A 20,696-nucleotide genomic window follows, 5' to 3' on the forward strand; every position below is an offset into this window, starting at 1 on the left:
ATGTAACTCCACCACAGTACCAAGGTTTTTTCTTTAATCATCATGCACCTTCTAATTTCAGTGCAGTCAGATTTTAAAATCCAATTCCTTGTGTTTTGGACTCAGTTCTCACATCTGTCTACAATTTTATGCAGATTAGGAAATTATTTCTCAGAAGAGTGTTTACATATATAAATAGCATTTAAAATTCTTAAATTGTCTCATTGGAAATTTCCAGTGTGTAATAAAAGCACTTATAAGACTTTTTTCTAAATAATCTGGAATTTTTACTGGTTTATAATACTACTCTGAAACTCAAATTAGGAAAATCAGACTTCAGCTAAAAATTTGATGCAGTCCATAAAATTTGATGAACATGGGTTAAGCATGCTGTTTGTTTGCAAATCATTTAAAAAAAACAAAAAACAAAAAAAAAGTAAGAGAGCCTGTGGCAACCATATCCTGCCAAGGCAATGTCAGTGAGATGTCAGCTGTGTCATGCCTCTTTGAAAGCTCCCACGTACTGTTTGATTCAGTCATAAACCATTGCTGCTTTCACCTCCCTATCAGACCATTTTTTGTAGTTATCTCATGCAAATATAAATCACATAGCTCCCTCCTGTTACTATTAGCTACTGTCTTGTTGCTAAGTATACAAAACCAAAATCTGTTTCCTGAGAGGAACCTTGCTTAAAGAAACCCTTGCATATTGGAAACTGATCAAAATATAAGCCCAGACCACATTTCAAACAGCCTCCGTTGCTTGAACAGCTTCTCTAACCTGCCAAGTGTAATTTAGAGTATTGTGACGCAGCTCTAGTTTTTGCTGACCAATGCAAAATCATTCTTCCCTGCTCAGTCCTGTAGGAAAGTCACCCCAGTCAGGTTCTAGCTCAGTGTACTCATACTGAAGCACTGAGTCATGAAAGAGGGCATACTGTGTCATCCTGAGCCACAATACCACTGTGCTTTGCCTTACAGTGTTCAATTCACTCAAAATGTCACTTTTTCCTCCTAAAACTTGCCAAGGTTATTCATATTATCTTAGTTTGTTATGAATAAAGAGATGTGAGAAATGCAAAATGCATTTGACCATTATTGCTCAGCTTCAGTACAGCTGCCATGGCCTTTTAGTCATATTTTGATTGAGGTATCCATAGCCTTCCTTTTAATGCATGTCATTACGTAACTACAGTACATTATATTATTATGACTTTTTTTCTATAGTAGCTGGAGTTTTCTGGCTGGGGGTGAGCAAGATCAAAGGAGGAACATGGCCAGGACAGCTGATCCAAGCTGACCCAAGGGATATTCCATGATAGATCCTATCTGCTCAGATACAAAATTTAAGAGAAAGGAGGAGGAAAGGGACACATTTGTTGTTATGATGTTTGTCTTGTGGAGTAACTGCTACTCATGCTCAAGTTCTGCTTCCTGAGAAGTAACAGGACATCATCTGCTGATGGGAAGTAGACCACAAGTCTTTCCTTTTTCTTCCAACCTTGTCCTTTGCTTCATAAAACTGTATTTCTCTGACCCATGAGGTTTTTTTTTTCATCTTATTTGCTGTCACACCCTTCCTCTCTGTCTTGGTGAGGAGGGGAGTGATAGAGCAGCTTGGACAGTACCTGGCATCCTGCCAAAGGAAAATCCACCAGAAAGCTCTGAGGCTTTAAAGTAAAGTAAGTAGTGTTGACAGGGTGTAGATGATAGAAGGAGTTCAATCCTACCAAGAATTATCCATAATGGCCTCTTTACAACCTCTACCTTGGCACTCTTTTAAAAGTACCAAAGTGGAGTGATGCAAAACAGACTTAGGAATTTTGGATAGAAAGAGGATCCATGCTTTATCATAGATCCTTAAATTTGTTCTAGTGGATGCCCCCCAACAAGTCAGATTCTTGTTTTTCACTTCCCTGAATAGACTTACTGCGCAAACCCTGGACCAATATTTTGTTGCAAAATGTTGTTTTAAGCTATATTTTTATACAAATGCTTCTATAGAAACAGAGAGACCTGACTGTCTAAGTATTTTCCTGGTGGCTGTGATCCCTTTATTGTACATTCTGATCTTACACTAACATTCTCAAAAGCCTTGTAGAAATTGTTTTATGCAACTAAATTTTCTTTCTGTGATGCAAGTTGGAAATTTTGACCTCTTTAGCCTAGGCTTATTATATAGTAAGTAGAAATAACAGAATGATTACTCAATGCTATGATTTGCATGATGTTATTACTCAGAGCACATCTGAACAAAAAAGGTTGCTTTCTGAAGGATTAGGGGAAAAAATGTAATGCTTTAGATGCCTCTGTGGCTAATGTATTAGAATACAATTTTCCCTTTTCAAAGGAAACTACAAAAAGAAATTTTTTGCTGATGGTTAGTTTTAGAATTCTTGTGTTTGTGTCTTATGTCAATCTTTAGAGAGAGATTGTCTAACCACTAGCAGGATGTAAGACATATTAGCAGTGAACATATAGTTTTTGATAAATGCAGTTTTGGGTACTGGTTAAAGTAAACACTGCATTGTTAGACTGGAGTTGTACATGTGGTTTTCATCTTTGGACATTGGAAGGATTACTTTTTTATTATGTAGCTTGGATTGTGCAATGTTTTACTTGATAGTGGCTATAAATAGCAAAAAAGATGTTAAAAAATCATAGTAGACAAGTTCTCTGTATATGTGCAGGTGCATAGTTTGTCCATCCTATTCCTGTGCACAGCTTGCAGTTATTGGTGATGCAGAGGAAAGGGAAGGGTAAAGGGAGGAAGGAAGCGAAGAAGGGAAAGGAGAAAAGGAGTAAAATTGAGAAAATATCTATGGTGGAAAAGAAGAAAGCTCAGCTGATCTTCATTCTAGGCTTAACTCTCTATTGCCTAGGAAATGTTTAACAAGTGTTCATCAGAAAAGAAAGCTTAGAATTCAGCCTCAGAGGTTTCATTGGAAAAAATGCTTCAAGTAAAGAAACAAGAGCTTTCTAACATCTTTCATTGTAAAACATGTGCTTTAAGTATTTTTTGTGGGTTTTTTCACCAGGCATTAGTTCCTGAAGTTGAAAGTATATTTTTAATTTTCATTTAGTTGCCCTTCTAAAGTGCCCAATCCTGATCATTTTCAGTCTGCTAAGTACAGATAATCCCTCCAGACACTACTCTGACATAGCCATCTGCCAATACTGATAAAGTTTAAGCTTCTCAGCATGTGTTTTCCAACAAACAAAATATATTACAACATGGAGTACTCAAGTTTTGCTTTTTGCCTATTTGTATACTGCCGGTTCCTTGCCTACTTGTAGTTTCCCAGTAATTGTCCCTTCCCATTATGAAAAATCCCACAAACCAAACAAATCAAAACATACCAGAAATATTTTTTTCCCATGTGTTCAGAGCAGAACAAATGCATAAGACCTCTGGTGGCATTCCTAGCTCTAGTGTGAACTTTTTAATTCAGTTTGTGTTCTTGAAATTTGCTAAAACAGGACTGTCGTGGTTTTGACTAATCAGATGTAATTTTCTTCATAGCAGCTGATACACAGCACTGTGTGTTTTGCATTCAGGATGAAAACAATGCTGTTAACACTCTGATGATTTGGCTGGTGCTGCATATTTCTTACCCTAAGCCCAAGACTTTTCAGTGTTTTGTTCAATGCCAGTGAGGAGCTGCACAAAAAGATGGGAGAGAGCATTGCCAGGACAGTGAGCACAAGCTGGCTAAAGGGATATTCCACACAACAGGACATTTTACCCAGTATATAAATTGGGAGAGTGACCTGGAAGGGAACAGATGGTTCTTCAGGAATGGGCTGGGCATTAGTCAGTGGTGATACACAGTTTTATAATTTATCGTTTGTTTCTTCCAGGTTTAGTTACTGTCTCTCATTCTTATTATTATTATTGTTAATATTGCTATTTTTATCTTCATCTTTTTTATCATCATCATCATCATTGTCATCATATTCAGTATTACTGAATTTTTTCCATTATTTTTTTTCCATTATTAAATAGTTGTTAACTCAACCCACAAGGTTTACATTTCCTTTCCAATTCTCTCCACTGAGAGGGCCGGTGGGGGGAGTGAGCAAGTGGTCCTTACCTGCAATCCAGGATTAAACCACAACACAGGCACAGCATGCCTTCTGAGGTGTTTATAAGACTGATTAGAGTGGAATGTTTACCTCATGTGTGTTACAGAATAGACAATTCTTTGTAGATCCAAGTATGACCTCTTTGGAACAGTAAAATTACAACTCCTGTCATTCTTAATGTAGTCTGTAGTGATTTCCAGATTCTATTCTGCAGAAATAAAACTAGATGGTGAGGGCACTGGTATGAGTGTGTTATACATTACTTTCCTCTTCTGCATTTTTGTGTTGCCTCGTGTTTCGTAATTTAAATAGCGTAAGAGGTCTCAGGTCCATTTATAAATCAAGCATGTAAACTCATGAAATAATGAAAACGTGTTTGCCTGATGTAGTCTGTTGTCCAAAAAAATCTTGGTCATGAGGTGAATGTTTCAGCATGTCTCCTATTTTTTTTTTTTTTTTTGGTTTCTGACTTCAGTGAAATATTAGTAGATAACTAGTAATCTCAAATTCTACACTATACTCCAAGACATATTGAAAATGTCTGTTAACAGTTCTCATGTTTTCAGAATTCTTAGATTAAGTGTTTTAAGGAATAGTTACTTCAAAATGCCTTTTAAATATTTTTCAACATCTGCCTTGGTTACTAATTAACTGGAATATATTATTTTTATTATCTCATAGAATACAAGCCTGCAATAAAGGAATTTCCACTCAAACTTACCACAGCACAAAGCTGGGCGAAAAAAAATTCATTAAAAATTGGTTAAAATTCATAATGTTATTGACATCTGAGATCTCTTCTGAAGAAATAGTACAGTTTTTAGTGAGAACATGTGGAAAGAATTGTACCTTGCCAGGAATAATTAGCTTTGCAGAAAGAGGATGTGGAATAACTGGCTCTTTACCAGTTCTCCACAAAAAGATCTTGTGTGTATTGTGGATGGTAAACTAAGAATGAGTCAACAATTTTGTGCTATAGAGGTAAAGTCAGACATAATTTGTACCCGTATGTTAAGTGATTTAATCTTAAGAACACACAAAATCCTTCTGCCTTAGCCATGCACTAAGAAGAAAGGCTATCAAACATACTGTAATCCATAATTTAATAAATACACCAGTTAAGTGGTGTGATCAAGGATCCAGGCAAAAGTCTTAATAGCAAAATATTTCCAGCCTAGGTCTGTCCATTTAAAAGAATAACATACAGGAAAATAGTATCAATTTACAGTATATAAAGAAAAGTTGCAGCAAATGAAGAAAATATCAGTTTCCCACAGCCATGTTTGCTCAGATAAGACATAACCTGTATATACTGCACAAATAAAGACCTGAGCTTAATATTGGGTAATGATCTCTCTCAGTAAGTGCTGTGAAGCACTGAAGCAGATTTATTGGAGAGGATTATTGTTCTTTGTCACTAGACAGCGATTAGGCACTAGTGATGTAGAGTATAATATGGAAAGAAGTTTTTTAATAGAGAGCAAAGCTTTCTAGTTCTCAGCCACAGCAGAATTTCCTTTAGTAAAAGGCTTGTAAGGACAGCATGTCATTTCTGGTGGCACTTCAAAAAGTTTTTAAAATTCTCCATTGTTTTAAACTATTCCATAGTTTTATCACAGGCCAGTGCTTGCCGCAATGGAAGGTAGCAAGGTGGCATTGTTACACATGTAGCTCCTATTTGTGTTGTAAAGCTCATAAAATCCTCCAAATAAATGCTGGATCACCTTCCATCCTCCAAGGTAGCCATAAAGCATACCAAATTGGGCCACACTCTTCAATTCAGTCTCACTAATTTGAGAGAGTGTGAAGTCTGTTTCCAGGGTCTTGCGTGAACCCTTATTAATGTGTATAGAAAACTGTTTGAAGCTGACTGAAGATTACAAGTTTAAACTTGTCTGCCTTCAGCACTGTGATTTTTTTTTATAATGCAGAAATCTCTACAATCCTGCCTACTATACAAACAGAAATTTTACTAATGTGGCTTGAATTTTTTCAAGAACTAATGACTACCACCTCAAATGTTACCCATAATAAGCTTAGCATGCCCTTTCCATATGTTTTTCTCCACAACACCTCATAGAAGCATAAGCTTTTCTCTTAAGAAAAACAAACAAAAAGAAACTCAAAAAACCAGCCAAACAGCAAATACCCTAAAGAAGCAAAAATACCCAAAACAAAACACCAAAACAAAAAACCAACCAGATAAAAACCAACCCAAAAACCCCAAACAAACAAAACCAAAAAAACCCCACACATACAATAAAAGCATGTTTCTTTCCCTGGAAAAATAAGAGAGAATTAGAATAGTTATTAGGAAGAAAATATTTTCTGTGAGGATGTTAAGGGACTGGAACAGGTTTCACAGAGTAGCTGTGGATGCTCCACCTCTGGAAATGTTCAAAACCAGGGTGGATGGGACATGGAGCAACCTGATCCAGTGCAAGGTCTCCCTGCCCATGGCAGCACAACTGGAACAAGATGAACTTTAAAATGCCTTCCAATCCAAACCACTGTGGGTTTCTGTGAATCTGTTGTTATATTGTTGTTTAATGTATTTATGGAAAAGGGTAACTGTTGCAACAAAAAAGAAAGAAGAGTGGAATTCCATAATCTGATCAGGTTAATTAATCAGGTTGAATAGGCTTTGACACTGGAAGAGCCAATATGTTTATCTCCTTGGAAGGTTTGTCTACCAGTGACTTGGTTTCAAACAGTTGTTAAACTCATTGATTTCCTGAGTGCCATTTTAGAATAAATTATTTTTCTCGTTTTGCTGCAGAATGCTTTGCTGTAAAGCTCAGTGTCTCAGAACACCAGATGTTTGATAGATAAGGACACTTGCAATTTTTTGTCAAATTTAGTCTTTTATAGCTTCTAGATACAATTGAAAAGGATTGTCCTTGGAATCCAAGACAATGCAATAATGCAATGAAACTGTTTTTACCCCACTGAGCAATTTCAAAATTTTACCATTTTAAAACTTTTTTGCTCAGAAGGGAACAAAGAACGTCAGTCCTTCCATTTTTTAAAAGTTATTTCCTTGGCAATGTTGCTTGTTATTTATTTCTGTTTTCCTCTATTAATTATTAATTACTTTAATTTTATTAAATTCTATAATTTAATTATGTAATTCTGCTAACATTAGTTCTAGTATACATGTTGTCAGTTGTTTCTTGTGTTTTCTTTAAAAGTATTAGGGGAAAAAAAAAAATGGCTTCCATATCATATGTAGCTGAAATAGTTCTCCAGATTTTAGGAAGTGTGATGTTTTAAGAGATCACAGGAGACTTTACAAAAAACAGTTGACGTGTCAGATAACATGCTTCATCCCCTTGAGAAGAATCTGCTTCAATAGATTTGAGGTGGGGAAAAAAAAAGGAAAATCAAGGTAAAAATTATTGTCTGGACAATAAGTGAGGGAATTTTTATCAGTGTATATATTTAAATGTATATGATTTTCTAAAGTTACATCTTTTTTCCAAAGAAAAAGAAATTTAATTTTTTTTGATCTCTTAATTTCCCCTAATCTTTCCATGTTTGTTGTATTTGAAAGTATCAATTTCAATTAAATTAACATCTGCAGTAGTCATCAATAAGAAAATTATTGTATATATTAAAGATATTTTTAGGCATCATTCTAGGCCTGAAAAAAAAATATGTAAATTAAATGTCTTATTGATTCATATTGAAAAAAAAATAGCTGATTAGTTTCAATATTGTGGGTTTTTTTCCAGTTGTAAAGTGAGTAACAAATCTTTACATATTAGTGTGAAATTATACATTGGAGGAGAAGCATACTAAAGACAATTATTTCTAAATTTATTTTTAGCCTCTTTCATAGAACAGACCTTTCACATATACAGACATACACAGAGCTTTTGAAAATGTGCTTTATGTTCTGTTCTGTTATGTTAGAAAAATTTGAGATGGAAATAAAATACTGTTTAAAGTGACATCATGCATGAAATAGGAGACTGGAAGAATTCAAGGGGAAGTCTTGAAGATGATGAAATTTAATGAGTTTAGATAGGAGTAGAAGGAGAAACAACCAGTGGAAATATCTTAGTTTTAATGTATTATGATCTGATTATAAGAGATGCTTCTGCCCAAATTAAGGAGTAAATGAGACCATACACTGAAGTCAGTAGTATAGATTTAATTTAACAGTAAATGTGAGCTAGAGAGAAAAAAAACAAACAAACAAAAAACGACCAGGAAGGTAGGGGGTTGGGGATAGGGAGGGAAGAAATAGTGTGAGAGATTAAGCAGAAGATAAAAAGATGTATTTACCACATGGATTCCTGCAGCATCCCGCTGGTCATTTTACATTCTGGTCTTCTGTGGTGGTGGTCTCCCTGCTGCTTACCTGGAGGTACCACTTTTATGCAGCCCAAGTCCAGGGTATCCATGGGGCATAGATGCAGTTTCCACAAATTTGACTGACACGTGCATCCTTTCTCACAGTTTTCACTGTGTTCATTTTTTGTCCAGATAAGCCTTAAGTCCCCACAGTCATCAGAATTTTGCCTGTACTAACTCCAAATCTTCACCTTAGGCCCATTAGGCCTGGGGTTAATGTCTTTCTGTTTTCTGTTTGTGCTTATCTCAAATTCCATTATGGTGGCTTATATTATGGGGACATTATCTTGAGATAGGTGACTGCATTCTTTAAGCCTTCACGCCGCCCCATGACTCAAATACTGTCTTCCAGGGACTTTTCCTCAGTTCATGGGTTATCCACAGGGGTGATGCATACATAGAAAAGACGAAGGAGAAAAGACAGAAACAACAGAAGTAATAATGCCAGTAATCATAAAATGTACAACAGCTATTCCAATAATTAAATATACAAATCCAGTCACAATAATCAACTCAATTCTCTGTAGCCGCAGCTCCAAAATATTAGAATATGAATTTTAACCAGGTATTGGGGCTAATTTCCTAAAGCCAATCTTAGAGCAATTGGAAAAGTTCTGATGTCTGATTAGCCATGTCTTTCTTTCACTTTGGCTCAGGCTTTTTCAATTGATGACATTGCATTGTGAATGGTAATAATGAATGCACTATTTCAGTAAGATTTAACATTTTATGTTCCCCCTTGTTCCTTTAACAGAACATATCTAATACAAACTAACTTTGTAAAGCCATTTTTGACACTTGTTAGAACTTCCTTTTAAGATCTCTAACTCACATCTAGTCCATTACTGAAGGCATGTGCCTGCCACATATTATTTCCGAGGACCTACTGGCGCTGTGTGCACCAAAATTACCTTAAACCCGAAACGTGTCTTTTGCTGCACATGCTGCTGGGCATGTGTATTACTGATCCATTCTCAGCTTAGTTCAGAAGAACTAAGTTCCTGTTATGTCCTTCCTGCTGATGAACAGTGAAAGACAAGTTTGAGCAAATAGATGGGACCACTATCCTGCACCTTAGAGCAGCATGAGGAGTTAGGCTTCATCACTTTTCATCAGAATATCCCTAAACTAATCCAAGTGATACACTATAGTGGCTTGTCTTTCAAGTTCAGATGTCTATCAAATACATTTGGGTCTTGAAATTAGCCACAGAATTACACAGCAAGTGTTGATTTTTAAATTCCATGCAGGGGTATCCCAAACAAATACACGTTTAGTGTTACAATGTGTATTTTTTCAGTCAGTCAAGACTCCAGGGGATGACCATGTCTTGCAGCACAATTTATTACCTTTGCACACTGGAACAAGTGTGTGTGGGTTTGTTGAGGATGAATCTTCATGTACTTTAAGGCTTCAAAATAGAGTTCTTTCTCAACCACATCAACATATAGTTGGAGGAATTTTGTAAGTAATGACAGAATTACAGAATGTTCTGACTTGGTAGGGACCTGCATTCTTGTCCCACTGGATAATTCTACACACGATGAGAAATCAAGTTTTACACACAAAGTTCTCACACAAAATACAAAAAAGTTCTCATATAAAAAAGGTTCTTATATAAAATGGCTTTCAGACAAACGTACTCAGTTATCCAGAAAATAGATTAAAGCTCTGTTGTGATTTAATTTTGACACAAAACAAAAGCTGTAGCTACTATTGGCGAGGTCATAAGTTAATTCCCTTTCAGATTTAGTTTATCTCTTTTTTTTTTTTTTCTTTTACTCTTTTTATTTCTTCATTTTATTTTCAGTGGCCAAAGTGCTCTCATTACATTCCTTCACAATTTGCTGCAGGAAATTGCACCCACGAGTTGGAATCTTGTGTGGTCCACAGTGTACTATAGTTACTGCACTGATTGTAACAGATAAAAGAAGTGAAGTGAGGTTAAAACATTCTCTTAGGACACATGCTAGGAAACTTAACAGTAGATCTGGCATATTAATGTGAGAATATAAGTATTTTCAAAAACAGTTACAGGTCTTGACAGCTGGTAAAAGGCTTTTCTGGACTTTATTCATGACCCTTTTTCAGTCCATGGCTGCCCATCATTCTAATTGTCCCTGAAGAGGGACTCAATAATTTCCCATGTAATATTTTTTTTTGTTTTTTTAAGATCATTTAGGTTATTATTATTAATATTTCTGATATTTCTGAAAAATTTTGCCAAGTCATGATAAAAAAAAGCCTTCTGGGGCAGAACTTGGAAAATTAAGATGTTTGCATGATTCCAATATGCATAAACTCTTGTACCAACTCCCATGCTAGATTTGGTTGAATTTTCTAATTCTCAATTGGTTGAAATAAAAGAATACATCCATAAGATAAAAGTAAAAGCTTTTCCCACACCATTTATTTTTTCAGAAAAAAAAAAAACTCAGCAAAAATCAAACTAACAATATATTAAGTGGTTTTTCTTATAAAATCTTACTAATGTTTGGTCTCCCAACAAATTCCTGCCAGTGAAAACACAAAAAAATGACAATAATTGCTATACTGAAAATACAAGTAATTATGGCGGCTAGTTAAATGTTCCATCAGTTTCTGTTATCAGCTTTCCATAAAAAGGTGCTTAGCTCAAGTTCCTGTTGTGATAACTTTTCTCATGGGGATAGTGTTTTGAAACATGCAATTGCATTCTTTAATTCCTCGCACAAAGTAAACAGAGAAATTTATAGCAATGAGAACAAAATTAGACATCAACAAAGTCAATGGTCAAAACAAAGCAGTCAGCACAGAACCAAAGCTGGATCCTCCAGTCAGAGAATAATCAAGAAGGGCAAGACTCATGGCAGTTTGGGACAAAAGCTAAACAGCTGTCATTTTGATGCTAGGAAGACCTAAGCTGTGAGCAAAAATTCTCAAAAGTGTGAGAGAAAAAAAACACATTTTGATAAAAGGCAGTGTTACTAGGAAGTCACAGAATCTTTGTAATAAAATTACAGAGAACCTTTGAAGAAGTTAACAATTTGGGGTTTTGGTGTATTTTATTGTTTGTTTGTTTATTAGTTTGTTTGGTTAGTTTTGTTGGTTTGGTTTGGTTTGGTTTGGTTTGGTTTGGTTTGGTTTGGTTTGGTTTATTTCTCTCTCTTGCAGAAATCAGTATATCAATGGATAGATTTTTTTTGGTTGGTTGGTTGGTTAGCTGGTATTTTTGCTGTCACACAAAATCAAAACAAACAAAACAAAAAGCTTACAAAAATATAGGGCCTTTAAAAAAATAAAAAGAAAAAAGGAACTTGTTGGAACGCTATACTACAGGAAATAATGCTCATCTTCAGACAAATAAGCCTCAGTCGTTCTAGATCTTTTAAAGCAGTGTGGCTGTGTTCTGAAACATCAGCTTAGCTGATACTTTGGGGTATTTTTTAACTTTCCTATCCAGAGCTAGGTATATAACACACAGTAGTTCTGTACAACAAACGTGTCAGGGTAATGGAATGCTAGATATGTCCCCAGTATTAAGTTTAATAAAAAATTGCAGTTGGTCCCTATAATTTTATCCCATATGATTTCCATAATAAAATAAATCTGTCAACATATATAATCACGTTACTATATATGAATAAATCTTACAGGATGATGTGGTTATCAGTAACTTGCACACCATTGCTTCAGGAAAAAAAATCCAAAGTAAGCTGTGAAGATTATTATGGCTTTGTGTATTTCTTTACATATCTTTAAAGTGTATTTTTTAGAGCAAGTACCTAAGGGTATTCATAAAAGTGATCCATCTCTGTAGGTTTTCATTTTTATACAGCTTTTGTTAATTGAGTATAAAGCAGTGTTCGCAATAAAGTTTCGAGAAACTCTGATAGTTTTTTAATATATATATTGTCCTTGAAATACAAAAATGCATCAAGACAAAAAATATACAGATTTCAGAACATAAATATGATTTTATAGAAGACTATTCTTGCGGTAAGATTCTTGCCTTCAGTATAATCATTAAGATCAGCATAGGTGGTAATCTGATATCATTTCTTAGTGCTAATTGTGCCACCTCAAGAATGCATTTGGGGAACAAAAATAATTTTCATACCTAAGAAACAGCAAAAATTAGAAAAATGAAATGTATGGGATGTTGCATACCATATCAACCATGTTCAGAGCAGGTCAAGGGGAGGTGATCCTTGCCCTCTACTCAGCACTCATGAAGTCACACCTGGAGTACTGGGTCTAATTCTGGCCTTCTCAGTACAAAAGGGACATGGACAGACAGTACAAAGTCCAGTGAAGGCCCCCAAGATGAGTAAAGACTGAAGTGTCTCTTCTATGAGGAAAGGAACAAACACTGAATTGCATTGCAGAGTTCCTACTTTTCCTGATGCTTACTTGTTCAGTTATGTTATCAGATGATACCTAAGCTTGGTGACTGACTGAGCCTCTCTGCAGAGAGCTGTGGAAAAGCTGGACATTATTTTTTGGGATTCACTTAGTATGCTGTTCTGAAAGAGACAACATGGGATGCAATCTTGACTTTCTGGCAGTGTATGAAAGTACACCTAAGCAAACCCAGGTTCATCCAACCAAGTATGTCAGTGAAACTTGTACCTAGGCCTCTCCCAGACATACATCAGCATCTGTGCTAAGCTTAGATGAGCTGACCTGAGAAACAGAACGGCTGGGTAAGTTACACCCTCTTAATAGGGATTGCAGTGACCACATAATCTCTAGACATGCTGACTCCCACGCCGTCCCTTGGGCTGCTCTCTTGTGCGTCATCTCTAGGGTAGGTCAGTGTCTGTAAAGCACATACTGGTCTCCAGGGAGAGCACAGAAAACCCTGGTCTCTCATACCCCTGAAAGATCTCTATAACTATCATCTCCATTTTCTTCATCATCATATATGCATAATTTGGCTCTTTCAGGGATAATTCATGTTCCAGACACATCTTAAAAAATAATTATAATTTAAATAAATTTTAAAGGGCAAGGAAAGATTAAACAATTGGGGGGCCGGAGGGGGGAAGGAGGATGGAGTGTGCATTTGGCTTCTCTAAGCAAATGACATGTTATTTCCAACAACATGAGAAGGAATAGTTATGTTGTCTTTAGGACTCAGTTATTTATATAAAAAATTTATTTTTCAAAATTTAATTTGTGCTTTCAGGAACTAAGTGCAAAAAATTGCATTATGTCCTCTTAGAAACTGGTGACTAAGAATGATCATTTTAAATGAATATAGCAGCATATAGTTTGTTAAAATATAATTTTTTTCATTGCAAGTTTAAATTTTTTCCAATATTGGTTAGGCTAAATATAACATGCATACTGTAAGAGCAAAAGCTATCCTCCTTAAGATATGATGATGAGATAAGAACCAACAGAGCACAAAGGAACCTATCAAGGTTACTCTGGGAACGCAGTTAAAGAATTTGTGGTTTGCGAAGCACATCCTTTTTCAAAAATATTTGTTTATGACAATATTTTCTATCTGTATTATAATTACAGCCTTTCAAGGTGTCTCTTATGCTTATTAACAGCATATTTTTCCATTTTTTTTTTCCATCAGGTGTTTCATTCCAAATGCCTATGCTGCTCTCTTTACTGCTGCTCTGGTGCCATTAATGTGCCTAGTGGTGGTTTTTGTGGTGTTCATCCATGCCTACCAGGTGACTCCTCAATGGAAGGCATATGATGATATTTTCAGAGGAAGAACAAATGCAGCAGGTATGATTTGCTGGGTACCCCTATGCAAACAAGCTGTGCTTTTGAACGGTATGGACTCTTCTCTCCAGTTCAGAGAACCCCTCCTGAAACCATGGTTCAGTAGATACCTATACACTTAGTTCAAGATTAAGCCTGATAGTTTTCCTTTGAAGTCTGTGAAAGTACTTTGATGATCAAAGCTTTGCAGATGCTTAACGGTCTGAGGGGGATAAAAGTATGTCAAACTTAGAAAAAGAAATCAATATCACTGGCTTTATGACTAAGTTTAGTCTAGCAAAAGAGAAAACAAAGCGCTGTTGAAGCACTGTGTCCCCATGCTGGATTTTGGCTGGGGGTACTGAACATTATGTCCCAGGGAGGGCTGGGGCTGCTCAGGTGCAATGATTGCCTGCTTGCAGAGAATGATCACCTGTGGACGCAGGCTATACCCTCTGCTGGACCCCAGGTGATGAGCACAGCTTTGGTCCCTGTGTTTTGCAGTGTGTTTGGTGGCTGTAAAGCCTGCACAGGGTGCTCTGCGTGGTGGGCAATTTGGAGTTAATGGCTCTGTTTTGATATTTCCTATGCTACTTGCAACTGAAGCATGCTTGAAAGAAAAGATCTGTCTTGTGCAAAACAGGAAGTTTCAGTCAGCCTCCTCCGTCAGAACAATTTCAACTACAACAATGTTCCCAAAATAAAGCTGCAGCAGTTTAGACCAATACTGTAATAATAATAGGATACTCTGTGGGAAGCTTAGAATATTTGTCTTGTCTTCACAGTATTTTGTAAAAAGAAAATGAGTTTTATAACCTAGTGCAAATAATTTTTTGATATTTTGGTTATAGAGATATATTCCTTTCTTGAGAAAATTATAATAAATATTAAGTATTTATAATCTGGACATTTCTGCAAATATTTCTGTCCTTTTTAATGACACAATGTTAGCTTGGCTAAGATCTGTATGAATTTAGATAAGGTCTGATGATATTCAAGACCTTAGTTGCACTCCTTAATTTTTCTCTGATACAAATGCACAGAGGTGGCTCCTTTTGTCAGTCTTTCAGTTAACTTATTAATAATTAACTTTGTTTGGGTATCACTAAAGATATTCCTTAATAATATTTTGAGGTTTAAGACTTATCTCAGAGCAGTTAAACTAAAGGAAAAAAGCAAACTGAATACTGAAATAATACCATAAATAAAATTGTCATGCAAAATAGCAGAAAGTACTAATAGAAATTATAACTGCATGACATAAATAGATTAAATAGTAAGATTTAAACAAATCTTTGATTTAGGATAGGATTCAGAGTGTTTCTTTTCTTCAGTAGAATCTAGAAAATAGGGTGGAGAATGCCAAAGTCTCAGATAAAAAGAAGAAAAAAAATAACAGGAAGAGAAGAGTTCAGTAAGATCCCTTCTTCCTTATTTTCTTTATTTTTAAAGACAATTGTAACTTTTACTACTTGTGTTCCTGCAAAGAAAAGTGCTGTTTTGCTACCAAAGAGCTTTTTTAAACACAAATGAAATGTCCTGTACAGTGAGGGTGAGATCAGGTTGAAAAGAGGCTGCTTTAGAGAGTAAAAAGGGCTGTCTCCTGCGATTTATGGTGGCTGTAATTGTATAAGGCGTCTCCATACAGCTATGTTTATGATTTAAGCTTCTACAGAGAAAATATGGTGATTTCTGTAGTTTGTAACATTGCCTATAACTACATAACACATAACTGTTGACTAAAGGTCTCTGACTTCATTGACTGAATATTTGTCTTCTGAAATTAAAGGTGGTGGTAGTATATTTACACAGTTTTTAATGTCTTCTAGGTATATTGTGCTTAAAAGACGCAGTCAAGGGCAGTTTGCAGTGGTAAGGCCTAGTATCACATAAATCTTGAATCTTGATGCTCACTCAGCTGACTATCTTCATACAAAATTCCTGGGAGCTGCTCCTGTTACTGTAGCCATGTAAATGGCTGCTGCGGGAAACGATATTTTTTCACATTAGTAAATTTGTCTGCAATCAGTTTCATGATGATATCTTACTTTTGAATCATGGAGGAGGTCTTGGATTATACCTGCACCAAATTCTGGCGTACAAGACCCTATGTGTTAGGAAGGTCTTTTGGCAATGTTGCCTCCTTAGGTTGTACAGACATACATCATTTTTTCTGTTTTCTTATGGCAATGAATATGTCAGGGTTTCTCTCTGTTTCATCCAAAACCAGAGGGAAGGTGGAGCTACCAAGCAAAAGTTTATCTGTGCCAAAGGCCTTGGAGAATTCAAGATAGACGACATGAATTGCTCTTCCCTTTTCTTCTAATAGTCACTCCATTATAGAAGGACACCATATTATTCTACAACAGCTATTAGAACAAATTCTGTAAATTCTGTGAAACATCTTGCTAAACTTAGGTTGTAGCAAGTTTTACTATTTTTTTTCTGTCCTAGGAGCAGAGTTTGTTGCTACCCACACTAAAGGAGACTCCTGTGTATTTTTCCTTTCCCAAGAGCAGAATAACAATGTTGAGTTTTGCCATACATGACTAAAAGAAAACATTTGGTAGTTGCAAAGGCAATCTGTTTGCAGATAAATATTTTCTTGGAAATCTATAATGTATAATTGGAGGTTTTTTTGCTTGTCATTATACACAGATGCACATTTTTAATTGTACCTTCTATTCTGCCATACATACATTCTTCCTAGTCCTCTGGATTTGTCCTGGGTGCACTAAAGTAAATTCTCATCTCTCATACCCTATTCTGGTAGTTTCAGGAAAATACCATGGCTGAAAGACTGCTAGCCCAGCAAAAATCTGCTTTTAGTAATTGGTGTCAATTCCTTTGGCAGTGTGGTCTGTGATCTTCTCAGAAAGTATTTATACTCTTTAATTGTGACTAGGCCATCACTGTAAAAGAATATGATTAAAACAAGGTTTCAGTGTAGAATAAACACAAGTAAATAGGTCTTGCCAAATTTAATTTGAGCAACATGCACACTTCTCATTACCCCGTCTGGAGCACTGAATATGTGGGTTTGCTCTCTCATGCTCTTTTTTACTGGTCCAGAATTGCTCTGTTACTGGTCATGTTGGTTTACATGGTGATTGTTATAGTTTACTTCACTAAGGGAATTTTCCTCAACAGTAGAAGACTCAAGAAAGGGCAGTGGGAGAGTCATGAATTAGTTATCTCTTAGAGCAGTCAGTTCTTCCTTCTCAAAAGTGAATGGTGATTAGAGAAGTGTGAAAGGTTGAAAAAACTGTGAAAGTTAAGAGGTAGTTTACCTCTAGTGTAATCATTCAGAGATAGGCATTGAATTTGCTTAAAAAGAATCTTCACTTTGTACTTGTTCTGTTTGCCAGCCCTTCAGCAAACATGTTCTGTTGGCTGGCTGTCCTCCTATATATAGAAACTACCTTCTCAAAATTTAGCTTTGACAGGAGCCAAGTCAGAAGCATTCATTGGCTAAACAGCCTTTGGGTTAATTAATATTTAAGTTTTCATCCTAGGACACAACTGTCCGTTCTGGCTGCCAGGGCACTGCTGGCTCCTGTTCAACTTGCCACTGACTAGGACCCCCAGGTCCCTTTCCATGGAGCTGCTTTCCAGCATCTCATTCCCCAGACTGTCCATACATGCAGGGTTGCCCCATCCCAGGTGCAGAATCTGGCACTTTCCCTTGCTGAACTTCATATGGTTGGGGATTGCTCAGTGCTGTAATTTGCTGAGATCTCTGCAGGGCCTCCCTGCCTTTGAGGGAGGCAACAGCTCCTCCCACTTTTTATCATCTGTGAACTTGCTCAGTATCTCTTCCAGACCTGTGTCCAAGTCATTTATGAAGATGTTGAAGAGCACAGGGCTGTGGATGTAGCCCTGTGAAAACCCACTAGTGACTGGTCCTAATATAAAAATACACAAAATGAATAGTAACAGAAATGGTTTTATTAATAGTAATATAAATGGTTTTATTTTGTCTGCTAACCTTTCATAATTTCACAGTTTTAAAAATGTAACAGAACAACTTGATTTTTTCCCCCAGATAATTGTAAAGAGATGAGCTTCATTTATTGAATGAATCTTGAGCTGGCATATTTTTCATGCCATATGCAGTACAACTTACCTGAATCAGATATCATAATTGTAAAAGTGACAGAATTAATGTAAAGATTAAAAGTTTATGTTGCCAAAATAGAACTTCATGAATAATGCCTCGGATATTTAGTTATAAAATTTTAACTACCTGTTTTCATCTTCCTTCATATAAATTTCTTTAATATGGAATCATAGAATGGTTTGGCTTAGAAGAGACCTTAAAGATCATCTAGTTCCAGTCTCCAAAAATATTTATTATGTTAGCAGTATGCAATTCCTATTCACAACAGAACATGCTGAATAGTCTGCCTACACCTACTACTATTTGATATTCTCAAGAAACAAATAAACCCACAAAATGTAAGTTCAGGACATTCCAAACATGCTTCTGTGCTCAGGAAATAATGCTGAGGACAGGGTTTTGATTCCAAGTGAGAATATATGTCTAAACATGTAGTTGCATGTCTTCCCTAACCTGTAAGATAGATGCTAAAGTCTTTATCTCTAATCATAAGACAAATATTATGTATCCAAGAGAATAAAAAAAATTGCAGGAATGCTTTCATCGTGAAATGGCAACATGCATCTAGAAATCAAGAACCAGATGTTGGCTATGTCTGAACTAAGAGTTATGGACAGTATTCACAGTATTCGTCACACACAATGGATATAATATGCTAGTCTTAATAGTGCTTCAGTAGCTTTTCTTTTTTGTAATTAGGAGAAAAATAAGTCCTTGCCTTCAAGATTTTTTACAAATACTATTAGGAAAAAATGCACAAGCATAATTAGAAACTGAAATAAAAAACTAAGATCTGAATAAGGTAATAGCAAGTGCATCTTCACTTGTATAATTTAGATTGCTTGCACTATGCTTCACATGTCCAAATTAGCTGTTTTCATTTGAAGAAATTTGCAGAAGCAAACTCCCATATATGAGTTGTGACTGCACAGTTTCCAATTTAGCACTCATTCAATATTTTACAACTGTGCCTCTAAATAATTTTCTTATGTGGAAGTAAGTAGGCTCATATTTTTCTTTATTCTTTTGATTTTGGTACTTTTCTGGGATTTGCCATTTTCCCTGCGTAACAGTAATAGCATAAGCTATGGTAAAGTGCCCCTCTTTTCATTTTATTATGATACAAGATATCTTAAATATGTGTGTGAAAGTTTGTCAAAATCCTGAGATTTAGTGCATAGGTTAGAGAGGCTAGTCTTTTATGATTTTGAAGCAGTGATGTATTTATTATGCTTGATGGGGCATCTGCTTTTCTTATATAAAGTATCTTTTAATTTCAAAATTTTCTTTGCCACAAGGATCAACAGATCAAAAAATATAAATTAACAAAGAAATATATTTTGACATGTTTTTTACTTCCTTTTTCTACGAACTGCCAATAAACATTTTTTTCCATTTCGATCTCATGGATGTGGAGCTACCAGATTTCTGGTCTTCAGTATCTGATCCTGTTAAATTCTGCACATCTAACATTTCCAGCCAGGAATCAGTGGTTTTGTTATGATTCATTGATTCCATGTTCTTGGTGGTAGTATTTTCTTCTTTGAAGCTCATGAGAGAAATCTGTTTTGTTTGGTTTGTTATTTTTTATTTTGGCCACAAAATCTTGCTACCAAACTCTCTCTTTTTTTTTTTTTTTTTTTTTTTTTTTTACTGCAGCTGTCAAAATCAATTGAAAACAGAGCCAGTAGGATTTGGAACACTGTTATTCAACCTTATTTGAAAAAAAAAAAGTTATTGTGGCATTTTTATATTTACATTGCTAAGTTTAAATGATGACTTCTTAAGCAATAGCCTGTAAATATTTTACTAATTTAGGTCTCCTAAAAATTGTTGAAATTCTGTGAAGCAACACACTCTCTCCAGTCATCTGGGAAAAAAGTGTTTATAAAGATCTTTCAGGTTTTGCAGTAGATCTTCATGTTTAGCTAAGAAGTGCTAAAAGTAATTAAAGTTGCATTATCATTTGCAGCTTAACTCCCTAAGGAGAAGACACATAGTAAATATTTATAGGTAAACTCAGAAGATAATTAAAGCTTTATTATTCAATTGCTTATTTTAGGGAATTTCTTACTTATTTAAAAAAATAGGAAAAAAAGAATGAAAAAGGAATAATATGGACCAACACAGTGGTGAGAATACAGACATTTTGATACATTATGAAAACATAGTTCATCCTTTATTTTCCAGTTAAATCATATAGGTATTTTCTGCAAAGCCACATTCCACAATATACTTCAAAGCATTAAAATTATGTAATAATTTCCAGTTTTCTTAATTTCTATTTGATTTTACATTTTTAATTGCTTGGACTTGTTCTCTCTAGAATCAGGGAAGGCAGGCAGGGAAAAGGAAGGAAGGAAGGCAGGAAGGAAGGCAGGAAGGAAGGAAGTTGTGGAAGTTGTGGAAGTTGCGGAAGTTGCGGAAGTTGCGGAAGTTGCGGAAG

General features: G+C 35.6%; 1 protein-coding gene across 9 annotated transcripts in view; it reads left to right on the top strand.

Moving 5' to 3' along the window:
* ADGRV1 (adhesion G protein-coupled receptor V1) overlaps positions 1-20,696 on the top strand; it is a 284,918-nt gene that overhangs the window by 215,289 nt on the left and 48,933 nt on the right. For all 9 annotated transcript variants that reach the window (XM_015652741.3, XM_019005246.2, XM_019005242.2 and 6 more), the window contains one exon: positions 13,997-14,154. In XM_015652741.3, coding sequence (XP_015508227.1) covers positions 13,997-14,154 — 158 coding nt within the window. The remainder of the gene's footprint in view (positions 1-13,996; positions 14,155-20,696) is intronic.

The sequence above is a fragment of the Parus major genome, chromosome Z, assembly GCF_001522545.3.
Source record: "Parus major isolate Abel chromosome Z, Parus_major1.1, whole genome shotgun sequence".
NCBI lineage: Eukaryota > Metazoa > Chordata > Aves > Passeriformes > Paridae > Parus > Parus major.